At 48.4% G+C, this 16,394-nt stretch overlaps 1 protein-coding gene across 2 annotated transcripts in view; it reads right to left on the reverse strand.

Annotated features, from left to right (window-relative positions):
• AIMP1 (aminoacyl tRNA synthetase complex interacting multifunctional protein 1) overlaps window positions 1-16,394 on the reverse strand; it is a 59,984-nt gene that overhangs the window by 21,298 nt on the left and 22,292 nt on the right. For both annotated transcript variants that reach the window (XM_029076462.2, XM_016227257.3), the window contains exons 2-4: window positions 14,090-14,223; window positions 8,073-8,186; window positions 5,354-5,524 (exon numbers count right to left, since the gene is read on the reverse strand). In XM_029076462.2, coding sequence (XP_028932295.1) covers window positions 5,354-5,524; window positions 8,073-8,186; window positions 14,090-14,198 — 394 coding nt within the window. In that variant the 5' untranslated portion in view covers window positions 14,199-14,223. The remainder of the gene's footprint in view (window positions 1-5,353; window positions 5,525-8,072; window positions 8,187-14,089; window positions 14,224-16,394) is intronic.

The raw sequence follows: 16,394 nt of genomic DNA on the forward strand, positions 1-16,394 counted from the left end.
GAGGGGGCAAGGGGACGGAGAGCCTTAAGCCAAGAGTGAGGAGTTTTTGTTTCGTGCGGAGGTTGATGGGCAACCACTGGAGGTTTTCGAGGAGGGGAGTGACATGCCCAGAGAGTTTCTGCAGGAAGATGAGCCGGGCAGCGGAGTGAAGAAAAGACCGGAGCGGGGCGAGAGAGGAGGAAGGGAGGTCAGAGAGAAGGCTGACACGGTAGTCTAGCCGGGATATAACGAGAGCCCGTAGCAGTGAGGCAGCCTTCTGGGTGGAGAGGAAAGGGCGGATCTCGGCGATATTGCGAAGGTGAGACCGGCAGGTCTCGGTGACGGATAGGATGTGTGGCGTGAACGAGAGAGCTGAGTCGAGGACGACACCGAGGTTGCGGGCTCGTGAGATGGGAAGGATGGTCGTACCGTCCACAGTGACGGGAAGTCAGGGAGAGGACAGGGGTTGGGAGGGGAGATGAGGAGTTCAGTTTTAGACCTGTAGATCCTGAGCCTCAGACAGGATAGGGACTGTGCTCATTCTGACTGCATTCTATCTATCCCAACTCTGCAACTTGTCAGCTGTGTGACCGTGGGCAAGTCACAACTTCTCGGTGCCTCAGTTCCCTCATCTGTAAAATGGGGATTAACTGTGAGCCTCACGTGGGACAACCTGATGACCTATATCTCCCCCAGCGCTTAGAACAGTGCTCTGCACATAGTAAGCGCTTAACAAATACCATTATCATTATTACTCTAAGGCTTACAGTAGTCCTTGACATACAGTAAGTGCTCAAATACTGCAATTATCATTATCATCACTTGTGACCGGCCCTTATACGTAACCTGTTCGGATGCTCTCGCTTCTTAAAAGGGCAGCATTCAAGAAGGGTGCTTTACGGGTATTTATGAAAGTCATACCTCTAATTCAGCAATTTCTCGTAATGCCAAGAATGAAGAAACTTAGAGAATCCCAGAGTGAAGAAATTTTTCCCATTCAACTTGTACATATCGTTTTCACGGATTTAAAGGCCAATTTAGCTCATTACCTTTTGAAGTCGCCTTTAAAACGAACACATCAAAGGAGGGGTACCACAGTGTGGCTTTCGGCGGGACGTGCTTCGGATTTTTATTTTCCTTTTCAAATGAGCGCACGGCTCGAATTCCGTAAACCTCCTTATTGGAGTTATAAATGGCTTTCTACATAAGAACATATCTTAGGATTGAAGATGAGAAGTTCGTAATTGGCTTACTGCATTACAATACATGAGAATAACATTTCATTACGGCATATGCGGTCCAGATGCTCATTTTTCCATCCAAGGAAACTGGTTCTTTCCTACCATGATTCAGTGAGAGGTACCCGAACCTGGAACCCCTCACACTCCTCCCCGGACCCGCTCTCTCCTAGAAACTGACAGGCGGCCGCTCTCTGGGGTTTTGACACCCGAACTGGTCCTGATCGCTGCGGGGCCTGGGAGAAGGAAATCGGGAACAGGTCTCTCCCGGACCTCAGTTCCGGAGGCTGGAAGGGAGATTCTCCTCCCAATCTGGGAGTTTCGTCTTCTACTTAGAACCGAAATTTCCCGGAGAACGGTAGGGAGAGGCAGACCGTGGGCCCGTCGTCTAGACTGTGAGCCCGCCGTGGGCAGGGACTGTCTCTTGCTGAATTGTACTTTTGAGCGCTCAGTACAGTGCTCTGCGCACAGTAAGTGCTCAATAAATACGACTGAGTGAATATGGGAGGAAGAGGGATGACGTTGGAGGGGGAAACTGAGGAAGTGCTGCCACAAAACATTAGTGAAACAGAGGGAAGGAAGAAAAAAGCCCTGCAGATTGGGAAGAACAGCGGTGACATGGATGCCTAGGGGGCACAGGGACCGGGTCCAACCCAATCATCTTTTACCTACCCCAGCACTTGGTGCAGTTCCTGCTGCATAGTAAGCGCTTAACAAATACCACAAAAGAAAAGAAGCAGCGTGGCTCAGTGGAAAGAGTCCGGGCTTGGCAGTCAGAGGTCATGGGTTCGAATCCCACCTCTGCCACTTGTCAGCTGCGTGACGGTGGGCAGGTCACTTCACTTCTCTGGGCCTCAGTTCCCTCATCTGTAAACTGGGGATTAACTGTGAGCCTCACGTGGGACGACCCGATTACCCTGTATCTACCCCAGCGCTTAGAACAGTGCTCGGCACACAGTAAGCGCTTAATAAATACCAACATTATTAAAAGAAAAGAAAAAAGGAAAGGAAACTTAGGCCGGGTGGTTGGGGCCACGGGATAGAGCATCTTGGGGGAAAAGTGAGCAGGATCCCGGGATCCAGAATTCCTAAGGACCAGAGTTCGGAAGCTTTCTCATTCTGGTCCTCCAAAACCCACTTGGGGAAAATTCTAATCAAGGAGTCTGAAAAAGACTTTAATATTACTATTATTACTGATGATAATGACACTGATTATGGCATTGAAGTGCTTAACAGGCACCGTATTAAGCCCCGGGGGAGATACATGAGAAGCAGCGTGGCTCAGTGGAAAGAGCCCGGGCTTGGGAGTCAGAAGACGTGGCCTCTAATCCCGGCTCCGCCACCTGTCTGCCGTGTGACCTTGGGCAAGCCGCTAAACTCCTCGGTGCCTCAGTTACCTCATCTGTAAAAAGGGGATTACGACAGCGAGCCCCACGTGGGACAACCCGCTTACCTCGCATCCACCCTAGCGCTGAGAACAGCGCTTGGCACACGGTAAGTGATTACCAAATACCATCACGATTATTATGATTATCCCAGCAAATCGGGTTGGGCACAGTCAGTCCCTGTCCCACACGGGGCTCCCCTGAAACCTTTTCTGAGTGCTCTCTGTGTGTGGGCACTGTATCGAGCGCTTGGGGGAACGAATAAAGGGGACGTGATTTCTGCCCTCGGGATCTTACGATCTACCGGGGAGACAAGCTGTGTAATAAATTCCAGGTAAGGGAAGCCATCGAGTATATAGATCCGTCTACAGGCGGCATGGGGGTAGAGGCCGGGGTGGGGTGCTTAGGGGTATACGGTCTCAAGTACACGGCAGCCTCTACTCGCCACTGAAAACACTTCCAAATATATGTCTGTGGTTGCTTTCAAAGGCATTTCAAATTCCCCACTGGCTCACCGGAAGAGCTAACTCCTTAATTCTGAGGAATAAAATCTACACTATGGTAAAGTCACCACCCCTGCCGTACTGAGGTTTTTTCATCTAAACACCAAGAGTACTTGATGGCTGCCATGAGCCTGGCTGGATTTTTTGAGAATAATTTCTTTTAGCAGTTGAGTGGCACTTCCCAAATGGTTTAGACTGATTCAACTGCAGGAAGCAGCGTGGCCTAGTGGAGCCCGGGAGTCAGAGGAACCGGGTTCTGATCCCGGCTCTGCCGCTTGCCTGCCGTGTGACCGTGGGCGGGTCACTTCACTTCTCCGGGCCACGGCTCTCTCATCCGCAAAATGGGGATTAAGACTGTGGGCCCCATGTGAGTAGCTTGTATCTATCCCAGCGCTTAGGACGGTACCAGGGACGGAGTAAGCGCTTAACAAACACCACAGAGAGACAAACACAAACGAAACTGCCGTGAGAAAGGTGAGGAGAGCTATCGGAACGGCTGCTCCGTTGTCTCCCCTGAACGGGGCCCACCCCGGTGAGCGCCCTTAGGCTGCATTGCGGGCAACGCAGAAACAAGTCCAGCCTCCGGTTCCCTCCTCTCTCGAGTCGCTCATCGCCTACCCTTCCTCCCTGATAGAGCACAGAAGCTGTTAAATTGGACTCCGACTTCCTGCCCGAAGGAAGCAGCGTGGCCTAGTGGATACCGCAAAGACCTGGGAGTCAGAGGAGCCGGGTTCCAATCCCGGCTCCGCCATCTGTCTGCTGTGTGACCTTGGACGGGTCACTCTGTCTCTCTGCGCCTCAGTTCGCCCATCTGTAAAATGGGGGTTAAGACCGTGAGCCCTATGTGGGACGGGGACCGTGTCCCAACCTGATCACCCTGTTATCTACACCAATGCTTAGAACGCTGCTTCGCACACGGTAAGCGCTTAACAACGTCGTCGTCATTATTATTACCCCGCCCCATCACTCGGGAAAGGGGAGAAGGGGCAGCATTCTCCAGTGAGAATTTCAGGAGCAGAAGCGGCGAGGCTCAGTGGAAAGAGCACGGGCTTAGGAGTCAGAAGGTCATGGGTTCTAATCCCGGTTCCGCCACTTGTCAGCTGTGTGACTGTGGGCGAGTCACTTGACTTCTCTGTGCCTCAGTGACCTCATCTGTAAAATGGGGATTAAGCCTGTGAGCCCCGCGTGGGACAACCAGATTACCTTGGATCTACCCCAGTGCTTAGAACAGTACTTGGCACATAGTAAGTGCCTAACAAATACCAACACTATTATTGTTGTTATTATTATTATTATTAGGAGGGGGGGGTGGTGGCCATATTGGGGGTACTTCAACAAAAAGCCGTACGGGCACTGCTGGTGATCGTAACTATCCCAAGTGGTGGATGTAGAGACACAGCCGCTGGCGTTCGCCCACGGAATGGGGTGGGAGGGTGGTGGAGCTCAACAGGGCAACTCCCGACACAAATTCACGTTATACACATTGACTATCATACAAATGTTTGATTTCGAGGCAGCACACCTTTGCCCCGCAAAAATTAGGTGTGCTATCCTATAGGCTTTTAAGCCCCTGCCCCCACAGAATTCAAGCTAAATATATTTCCTGGGACAGTCAAGGCAGGGCTTTAAAAATCAAATATAAACACATCTCGAGAAAACCGAAATAGGCACGGCGTTCCAAACAAGGGCTTTACATCTTAAGACGAGTATTTAGCTATTTCATATTCATACGAAATCATATTCATTGCGATTTCTAAATATTAGCCGTGTTGGTATTTCTGAGTTAAACCTGTAACGAATGGATTAGATGAAAGAATTTCCAAATGAAATAATGTATCTGCTTTAAGCAACAATTGAAATTCCCTTTCTTTGAAATTTACCGACTCCTCCAATTGAATTTCCATGGATCTTATTACATCGCATCCTTAAAAGTTCATCACTCGAAAGGCAGGGACTAAGGGTCTCTCTCGTCTTCTCTTCTCTTCCCCCCTCTCGCTCATTCTCGTTCGGAACCCAAATCCTAGGATGAACTATCTGGTCACCTGAACTCCAGCAAACGCCTTCCTAGATTTACTGCAAAAAGCAGTGGGTGCGACACACTCAAAACTCTGCCTTGTTTCCATTTTTAGAAGTAACGCCGAATGCCGACGGAGAGTCAAAGTTGCTCCGACAGAACTGACGTTTCTCCTTTCCACGATCCTCCCGACGCAACTGCTGTCAGAAAGGAGAATTTCTAAAGGGACCATACCTTTTTTATCTAATTTTTCTTTCTTTTTCTTCTCTTCGCCACCTCCTTTAACCTGGTCTCTGGCAGCCCCAGGGGTAGCCGGGACGGGTGTAGGCTGAGCTAAATCTTCCGAAAACAGGGCCGAGGAATCTGCTTGAAGGGAAGCGGCCGACGGAACCGGGATCTGCTTCACTGAAATGAAGGCAAAGTGAAACATTAAAGGCTGTTTACGGTGACTAAAGATACCACTCTGTCGGTGATGATAATAATTAAGGTACCGAAGAGGCTTTCTACGCGGCTATCACTGTAATGAGCACTGTGGGAGATACCAGATGATCGGATTGGATGCAGTCCCTGTCCCGCGTGGGGCTCCCGGTCTAGAAATAATGATAATAATAATGACGATGATAGTAACGATAATATTATAGCGTATCACGTGCTGTTTTAAGCTATGGGGTAGATACCGGATCATGTTGGCCAGTTCAGATACTGCAGAATTTTTCCATTTTAATCTCTCTCTAATGCTAGAAGGTGCATTCTAAAAACGACTCGTCATCGGAGATAGAAATCATTTTTCCTTTCAACTACTCTTTTTTCCAAAGGATCGGTTTTACCCGGGGTGAGATTTTCATTCATCTCCTTTTCTTTCTGCCACATTTTCCTAGGTGAGAAATGAAGCATCTTTGGATCGCTGAACAGGGTCACCTCATGTAGCAAGGGCTTTTTCTTTCCTTCCTGACCACAAATCTAAACTGGCATGTACAGTTGTAAGATTAGAAGCGAGGCGAGTTCACGCATCAGCGTGCGCATCTAAACACTCTCTTGTTCCACGCATTCGGCATTTATACCCCCTCACTGTATTTTCTGGCTCTCATTAAGTTGGTTCATTAGGTTGGACAACTCGTCCGCTGGGACACCGTTAACAGGTCTTGTCAAACGAAGGCGGTTACCCACCCTGACTCTGGACCGAACTGCCACTTACTGCAAATCATTTACGTACCCATTTTAGGAAATAGAAAGAGCACAGGCCTGGGAGTGACAGGACCAGAACTTTAATCCTGGTCCTCCCGCTTGCCGGCTGAGTGACCTCGGGCAAGTCACTTAACTTCTCTGTCTCTCGCTTCTCTCAGCTGCAAAATGGGGAATCAATGCCTGCTCTCCCTCCTACATGGACTGAGCCCCATGGGAGACCTGGTTATCTTGTGTCTACCCCAGCGCTTAGTACGGGGTTTTGCAAAACCTACAATTATTACTATTAGTACTATTTTTATCATAAGGGACTAAAGGCAGTTCTTTCATATACCCGGCTGGTGTCCTTGATGAACCCGACGTTGAAGAAAACCTTTATTACGGTACATATGCCATTCCTTGTCATTCATTCATTCAATCGTCTTTATTGAGTTCTTACTGACACTGCACCACGTTCTCTCCAACAGAAAGACACCGTAAAATAGCATTTTTTAATTCTTCTGCGATGCTTCAACCAAAATGCATAGCCAAACTACGCCTGAGAGGAAAACTGCCTGGACTATACACGTTTAGCCATAACTGGCGGGCAGACAAGGTCAAGGGGCGGATGACCGAAGGAAGATCCGTAAACAAACAGTTTAACTATGTGAAACGAAATAATATCGTTTGGATCCTCCTCTAGACTGCTCGCATGTTGTCGGCAGGGATCGTGTCTACCGACTCTGTTTCGCTGTATCCTCCCAAGTGCTCTGCAATGGTAAGTGCTCAATAAATACCACCGATTGATGGATCGTTCCTGCCCCGTCCGTGACAAAACACCGATATTAAGTGAATCGGCTTCCCGATTCAGAGATTGGAAGGTTGAGGCCCGAAGGGACCCGAGGAGCTGAGGCAGAAAAAAAAAATAAGCCTCTCATATCGCCAGACTAACGGAAAGAAAATCTTGCCCATTCTCCCACTGGTTTAAAAACAGCCTGTTGATGATACTTTGGGAATTCCTGCTGTAATTTCTCAGAGTATTACAAAAACAGTCTCCAAACTCCACGATGGTGGAAAAGCAGCTGATCCTCCGAGGACCTGTGATGTGGTCTGGTTTCTGGCTCTGATGCCGAGCAGTTGTCCTCAGACCTCATCCCCCGCAACGCAGACCAGCTGGGTCCCCTTCCCGGCCTCCCCCCGGGGGTTGGCGACAGGCTGCCTGCCATTTTCCATCGGCCGTCTCCGGCTGAGTTGGCCGGTCGCCCGGCCATCCGAGGGTTACACGCTTCCTCGGGCATTCATCCGGGGCAGCGGAAGGGCGAAAGGAATTTTAAAGACAACTCTAATTGGCGATCGTCTCGGCCAGTCTAGGATCCAGATTGAACTCGACCCACTGCCTGCCCGTGTTCACCCTACTTCTCTCCAGCCCACCACATTTCCAGGCCCGCCGATAACAGCCGCAAACTTAAAGGACCTCTCTTCCTCTTCGACCCTATCACGTTCACGGCCCCTCTGGATCGGCCTGGAAAGTGATCGCCAAAGTAGCTCGGCCAAATGGGGGCAGAGACCGAGCGCACGTGCCGACCGTCTCTTGATGGACTGGACGGAAAAGGTTTATTTCTTCAAAACTAGGCAGAGCTTAGCTGTTCTAAGCCCATCACACCTGACTTTTTTCTTCTTTCCCAATCGGCTAATTCCGATTATTAATTATCACGAATTCGTCAACGGCGTCACCGAAAATCCTACAACCGACAGCCGGCAGATCCTACCGGTGATCGATTTTCAACTTTACCTCCATTTCGAATTTCTGCCTGAATCAGTTCCTGCTTCAGCCCTTCGATTTCTTTCTTCAGCTTAGCATTTTCAACACGAAGTTTCTTCTCTTCTCTCAGAGATGCCTGTAAAACTAAATGAAAAATGAAACGCCATTAGTAATACCGACACTTTCAATTTCCTAAGAAATTAACTCGGTGGGCTTCGAACTAGCAAAGCTTATGCCATTTTAAGGATGCTCTAACTTCTATTTCATGATACGTCGTCGTCGTCGTCACGTAGACTGTAAACTCCTTATGGGCAGGGATGTGCCTACTATCTCTTTTATTATCAACTCCCGGGCATTTAAAACAGTGCTCTGCGGACGGTAAGCACTCAAAGTCCAATGACCGACTGATTGATGTTACTAAAGAACTTGATGCACTCGATCTTTTAATAAATGACTATTTTACACGACGGTGGAAGAGAATCCATTTTCCCACCTCCTTCACACCAGACATAAATTCTACAACAGCAGTGCTTAAGCCTGAAAGTAACGGAGCCGCAGTGACCGTGGAGAACGGAATAAATAGGAAATCTTCCAGGAAAGTAGATTATAGCCCTGGGAGTGCTCAACCCGAGACTACAGATACATAATGCTGTGGCATCATAACCGGTCTCCACACCTTCACTCCTATATCACTGTCATATCAGCCTTATTTCCTCAGGCCTTCCCAGACTAAGCCCCCCCCTTTCCTCTGCTCCCCCTCCCTATCGCCCCAACTCGCTCCCTTTGCTCTACCCGCCTACCCCCCCCCCCCACACACAGCACTTGTGTATATAAGTACTTATTTATCATCCTATTTATTTATATTCATGCGTACATAGCTATATTTCTATTCATTTATACTGATGCCTGTTTACTTGTTTCGATGCCTGTCTCCCCGCGTCTAGACTGTGAACCCGTTGTGGGCAGGGGTTATCTCTATTTGTTGCTGAATTGTATTTCCCAAGCGCTCAGTAAATACGACTGAATGAATAAATTTCTGAAACCCTTTCAGTTACTCCCTTCACCTCCCTCACTACCCTATATGCTTACTGCCTTCCCAAAACACTCACTTCTCCCTGCTCCTTCAATCTGTAATAATAATAATGGTACTGGTTAAGCGCTTACTATGTGCCAAGCACTGTTCTAAGCGTTGGGGAGGATACAAGGTGCTCAGGAACCGTGAAGGCTCACAGTCTCCACCCCCATTTTCCAGATGAGGGAACTGAGGCCCAGAGGAGTGAAGTGACTCGCCCAAAGTCACACGGCTGACGAGCGGCGGGGCCGGGATTAGAACCCAGGACCGCTGACTCCCAAGCCCGGGCTCTTTCCACCGAGCTACGCTGCTTCTGTTCTAGAAGTACTGTGAAGACTGAATAGCCAGGATCTGGAGGCTGATGGAATACGCGCGTTGAAAGAGAGAAACGTACTCCCTTGGCATTTTCCTCGACTCACGTCTCATCCAACTCACCTTCTCCGGTTCTATCTTCACGACACCTTTAGAATCCACCCCTTCCTCTTCATTCCAACTGCCACCGCAACGTTCCACACACCCGTGCTATCCCTCCTCGACTACTGCTTCAGTCTCCCTGCTGACCTCCCCGCCCCCTAGTCTCTCTCCTTCCCGGCCACACTTCGCTACCGCTTTTTTTAAGGTATCTATTAAGTGCATACCATGTGTCGAGCACTGTTCTAAGCGCTGGGGTAGATCTAAAATCAATTAGATCCGAGTCTCTGTCCCACGTGGGGCTCGCAGTCCACGTAGGAGGGAGGCCGGGTATTGAATCCCCATTTGGCGGTTGAGGAAACTGAGGCGCAGAGAAGTTAAGTCACTTGCCCAGGATGAGCGGACAAGTGGGGGAGCTGGGATTAGAATCCAGGTCCTTCTGACCCTCAGGCCCGGGCTCTATCCACTAGGCCACGCTGCTTTCCTCCACCCCTATCCCCAGGGAACTTGTGTGCACATATTTATACTCTATAGCTTCCCCTACCTAGCAAGGTGGGAGCAAAGGGGGAAGACAAACGAGTGACGGAGCCGGGTTTAGAAGCCACAGCCTTCTGACTCCCCTCAACTACGCCAAGCTACTCTACTGAACTCTTCCGAGTGCCCGGTCCCGGGCGCTAAGCATTTTAAGTGCTCAATAAATACAACCGGTTGACTGAGAGACTCGGAGATTATCCTGAGGAAGATCTGCTTGACGTGAACGACAATGCGAAGCCCCTGCACGGTCTTGAGAAGAGGGGAGAGACGCTTCAAGATGATGAGCAGGGTAGCGGGAAGCAACGGAGACTGGAGATGGGAGAGGTTGGAGGCAGGGAGGCCAGCGGGTATGATAGCATGATACAGAGAAGCGGCGTGGCTTAGTGGAAAGAGCCCGGGCCTGGGAGTCGGAGGACGTGGGTTCTAATCCCGGCTCTGCCACTTGTCTGCTCTGTGACTCAGGGCAAGCCGCTTAACTTCTCCGGGACTCGGTTATCCTCTTCTCTAAAATGGACATGAAAACCGAGAGCCCCACGTGGGACAACCGGATGATCTCGTATCTACCCCACTGCTTAAAACAGTGCTTGGCACATAGGAAGCACTTAAGTACCATCATCATCATTATTATTATTATAGTTTAGCCACGATACAAATAGTTTGGACCAAGGTGATGAGAGCTAGGGTGGCAATCGTTCTATGGCGTTTATTGAGCGCTGTGTGCAGAGCACTGTATTAAGCGTCTGGGAGAGTGCACTTTAACAGAATTGGGTGAAGAAAAACGGGTAGAGAAAAACGCACAAACGGGAACAGTGTTGCGTTGTTCCTTCACAACACAGCAGGAAATGTTGTGAAGGAAGAACTGGCACCATTCACCTCACATTTAATCTACTGATAAGAGATTGAAGAGTTAAGGCCGGACGCCGAGGTGATGGGCTGCGGAGACAGGGGAGGATGGCGGTGTCATCTACGGAGACGGATAAGGAAGACGAGTGGGTGTAGGAGAGAAGATGAGTAGTTTAGTTCTAAACATACTAAGCTTGAGGTGCGGGTGGGACATCTAATTTCAGATGTCCTCAGGGAGGAGGAGATGAGAGATCGTTGGTTAGATGAACAGCCGGGACGGGAGACGACATCTGGGAGTTGTCGTTTTTCTTAGGAAAAAAAAAAGGTCAGTCCCATCTCCCCACTCCTCAAAACCTTCCAATGGTTGCCCATCCACTGTCGCATCACAGACCTTCCTTACCACCGGCTTTAAGGCGTTCGATCGGCTTTCCTAGTCTTATCTTGCTAGCTGATCTCCTATTACGAACCCAACCTGTACACTTGGCTGCGCTGATGCCAACTTACTCACTGTACTTCGATCTCGTCCATCACGCCGCCGACCCCTTGCCCATATAATAATAATAATAATGTTATTTGTTAAGCGCTTACTATGCGCAGAGCACTGTTCTAAGCGCTGGGGGGGGAAGATACAGGGTAATCAGGTTGCCCCATGTGAGGCTCACAGTCTTAACCCCCATTTTACAGATGAGGGAACTGCGGCACAGAGAAGTTAAGTGACCTGCCCACGGTCACACAGCTGACAAGTGGTAGAGCACGGATGTGAACCCGTGACCTCTGACTCTCAAGCCCGGGGTCTTTCCATTGAGCCCACATCCTCCCCCTGGCCTGGAACGCCCTCCCTCTTCGTGCCTGCGGACCACCACTCTCCCAACCTTCGAAGGCCTATTAAAATCACACCTCCATCGCGAGGACTTGCCTAACTCTCCATTTCTCCTATTGGCCCTCCCTTCTGTCTCATCTATGTACTTGGGTCTGTACTTCTTAAGTACTCTGATACTTGCTCCACAGTACTTGTGTACCCATCCTTAAGCCCTGCCATTTCCCTTCTCTGAAATTTATTTTAAAGTCCGTCTCTCCCTCTAGTCTAGAAGCAATTTGCGGGCAAGGATCGTTTCTACCAACTGTCTTGTACTCTCCCGGGCGCTTAACGCGGAGCTCTGCACACAGTAATAAATATCACCGATTCACCGACAGAGAAATAGATCACAACCAATAGTATATGTTGAGCGTCTCCTATGTACAGAGCATTGTACGAAGCGCCCGGAAGGGTACAATAATGGAGTTGGGAGTCACGTTCCCTGCCCGAAAGGAGCTTACCATCTAGAATGGAAGCCAGACATTAATATAAATACATTTTGGATACGCGCAAAAGTGCTGTGGGGCTGAGGGAGGGGTAAATTCAGGGTCAAACCCAAGTGGGACACAGAAGGGAGCGGGAGAAGAGGAAACGAAGGCTTAGTTGGGGAAGGCCCCTCGGAGACGTACCTTTAATAACGCTTTGAAAGTGGGGACAGCGATGGTCTGTTGGATATGAAGGGGGAGGGATTTCCTGACCAGAGGCAGGATGTGGAAAAGGGGTCGGAGGCGAGATAGATGAGATGACCGTGTCTATCACAATGATTCCCTTAGCTCAGATGCATTTATTTGCAAACAACCGAATACCTTTTAAAAGATAGTGTCTGTGGAAAGTATGTGTGTGGGGGGGACAGCATGTGAGTGTCGAGACAGATATTAATATTCTCTGAATGGAGCAGTATAAAGTTTTCTAGTCTCCAACACCCAAAACCAAGCGAAAGAATTTTTGAGTAAACAAGGAAATGAGAACGCTTTATTCCTCTTAGAAATCCATCGGTTTCCTACTTCAAGTATCCCATAGTGAACAATCCAAAAGACTGTAAACTCTGTTGACGTTAATGTACATTCCCATAATAATAATAATAATTACGGTACTTGTTAAGCACTTATTATGTGCCAAGCACTGTTCTAAGCACTGGGGTAGATACAAGTTAATCAGGTTGGACACTGTCCCTGTCCCACCTGGGCCTCACCGTCTTAATCCCTATTTTACAGATGAGGGAACGGAGGCCCACAGAAGTGAGGTGACTCCTCCAAGGTCGCACAGCAGACATCTGGCAGAGCGGGGATTAGAACTCTGGTCCTGATTCCCAGGGCCGTGCTCTATCCACTGAGCCTCGCTGCTTCTCTTGGCATGTCCCCGTGGGGGACCAGGAGGGGTCTCAGGGTGGCCGAGTGCCCTCCTGGCCAGGCTTGCGGACCTTTCGGGGGACCACCGGGCCGAGCCGGGCCAAAGCTCGCTGCTTCCTCTGGCCATCCAAAGTGGCTACCCCTGAGCTGCCCGGAATCCACCTCCCACTGGTGCCCAGCGCGCCCGCTTCTCTCCTGCGGGCCGAGGGATACGGAGAGTCTGTAAGTTCCACAACACCAGAGACTGTGTCTACTCATTGTACCGGTCTCTAGAGGAGAGAGGAAGGGAGGCCACCCTCTGCCCACCTGGTCCTTACCACATTCCTCAATGGCAGGGCTCGGGCTCCCGCTGCTTGTCGGCCTCTGGGAGGCCGATGTCATCTCTCCACCCTCTGCCGGGGTTAGTATATTGTTCCGCTGGGAGTCGGCACCCAGATTTTATCGACTGATGAGAGTCCTCATTTCTGGGAGAATCTTACCTGGCGGAACACGCTTCTTTTATAGGCCGAAAGAAGATTTTTAAGTAGTAAAGTGAAAAGGACCACTTAACCACTATTATGGGGAGAGGTGCGGGGTGAACCCGAAGATCAGAGATTACAGGCCGAAAAGATCTAAAGAACTTCGGGTCAACGGTATTTTAAGCCATCTACGGAAAACGCTGTCAACTACGTTTCAGTCGGCTTCGTTTCGTATTCGTCCCAGTTTAATGCCCTTTTCTGCCTCCGAATGTGAACGCTTTATCCCAAGGGGGTCGCTATTAATGAAAGTTAAAGAGGTGGAAGAGAGCACCTCTGTCGCTCCCAGGAGGGGGCCGATCCGTCAAACATAAAAGAGAACCGGAAGCGGATTAGAAATCACCACAGAGTGGAATTTAGAAACCTTAAACAACTTAATTTCACCAAATGATCGGCAATAAGGCTTTATTACGACGTGACTTTAATGCGAAACATCTGCCAAGCAAATCCGCTCTCCGTTTCCTTACTTGCTTTCTCTTTCAGTAAGGCGACTTGCTGTTTGAGAAATTCGATAACTTGATCCGCCTCGGCACCTTTCTGCTCCAGCCTGTTGAGTACCGTGTTGTTGGTGGCCATCTTCCCCAAGGACTGGGAGAAAAACCTACAGAAGTCAGAACAAGAGAGTCAAGTCCACAGTTGCCATCGATCACGGAAACGGTCTGAAACCCCAGGCCGTGGGACTCCCACATTCGCGACCCGCACTCCGAGATGGCCAGACCCTTCTCCGAAGGAGAACGCAGAGAGCGAACGAGAGGCCCCAACAGACGCTGATGCTTGACAGCTGCTTTGAGAATTCTGAGGAGGAAAGCCACTTTCCCCCATCTGTAGGAAACGTGTTCTTTAAACTGCACTTTGTGCTGTGGCTGGACCTAGCGCTTTGGAGAATAGAAAGAAAAAAAAAAAAGGCACTGAATGGTCTCGTTTTATACCACTGCAGGACATTCTTGAAAAGAGAGAGAATGATTAAAGGAGTATAAAATCCTTTTTTTTTTCCTACCAGAAGAGAAATCACTTGATGGAATGGTAGGAATTTTCTTTTCCCTCAAAAAAAAAAAGGGGGGGGGGAGGAAGAGTAAAGAGACTGTTCCTTCCCTCATAATTACTTTCAAACGGCTTTACTACTTAAGGACAATGCCAGGTAATTCACCTGTACGCAGAAGAAAGCACGAAACTCTTGCTGTAGCTTCCCTTGCCATGGCTCACTGAAGAGTAAGGGCAAATAATAGCCTTAAAATGTTTCTGGGTGCCTAACAAGACAATCACAGTTGCAGAAACTGATTTTTTCAAAATTGGTAAGACAGGCACTGAGGCAAATAATCATCTCTTCCCTCCAAAATACAGTCCATAAAAACTACCGTGAAGCAAGCTAATCGTATGCGAACTAAAATAATTTTAGTCACTGTAAAAATAATGACTTTTTGTAACAGCAGACAAAAGGGAAACCTAACGTAAAAATCCAGAAGACTCACCACTACGGTCACGTCCGTCTAAGGAGCGCAAACTAACGGTACCCGAAAGTCTCTATTAAAAGGTGCTACGTCAAGACGACAGAGATCGCTGTCAAAATGATAGGGCTCGTTTACTGTCAATTTATCTGGGATTTTCAAAATGCGCCACAGAAACCACACCGATTCTCCAAAAATGAATGGCAGCGTTTCTGAGCAGAGCAATCTACTTTTCGTAGGGGAGGAGGCGGCGGCACAGGACGGGGAATGGAAGGGGATAGAAGGGAAAGGGCGTCTCACCCTAACACGTTCTTTAAAATAACAATTGAAAAATAAGCAGTGCTTTCTACCTGAATGCAAGGAAAGGACTGTCTAATGAATATTTGCTAAAAAGGTAGTTTTAATCTGCCTTCCTACTTAAATAACTTTCTTTCAACTGAATAAAACAATTCTTGAGAAGCTGAAAGCAACCTATTTAATAATAATAATAATAATACTGATAATAATAATGATAATAATAATAATAATAATGGTATTTGTTAAGCGCTTACTGTGTGCCAAGCACTGTTTTAAGCGTTGGGGTAGACAGAAGGCAATCATGTTGTCCCACGTGGGGCTCACAGTCTTAACTCCCATTTTACAGATGAGATAACTGAGGCACAGAGAAGTGCAGCGACCAGCCCAAGGTCACACAGCTGCCAAGTGGCAGAGCCGGGATTAGAACCCAAGGCCTCTGACTTCCAAGCCCGGGCTCTTGCCACTAAGCTCCACCGCTTCTGTTTACATAGAGGATAGTTATTTGTTTGCATGGGTTCAAAAACATGAAAGAAAATTCCAGCACTGTGGATTTATTTAAAAAATGACAGATTTTAGTTACTCTTGTCAAAAGGAATAGATAATTTTCAAGGGAGAATCACGGAAGAGAAGTGGTGAAAAGTCCCGCGATACAAGACAGCCATTGTGCTATGATCGAGAAATGAAATTTTAGCATTTTACTGCCTGGAATATTCTTTTTAATCATCGCATTTGGAAGCAAAATATAACGACCACCAGACTGAATGAGATAAATCAGATAATACGAAGAAAAGTCGGTCTAAGAATGGATGGCGGTTTGCCTTGTGACGTTAATTATCTCTAGCATTAAGAACGCTTCGGAAAGGCTTACCAAACAAAAAACCTCCTCACACTGGGTCCTACCAAAAATGAGTAAAAAAAAATGAAAATCATGCTTAGTCCCTAAAATAGGGGGAAATTACGAACTTAATATGATATAAAACAAAGTTAATCAAACAGATTTTTTTAATTCAAACTTTAGTAGACCAGAATA

The sequence above is a fragment of the Ornithorhynchus anatinus genome, chromosome 12 (genome assembly GCF_004115215.2).
Source record: "Ornithorhynchus anatinus isolate Pmale09 chromosome 12, mOrnAna1.pri.v4, whole genome shotgun sequence".
Taxonomy (NCBI): domain Eukaryota; kingdom Metazoa; phylum Chordata; class Mammalia; order Monotremata; family Ornithorhynchidae; genus Ornithorhynchus; species Ornithorhynchus anatinus.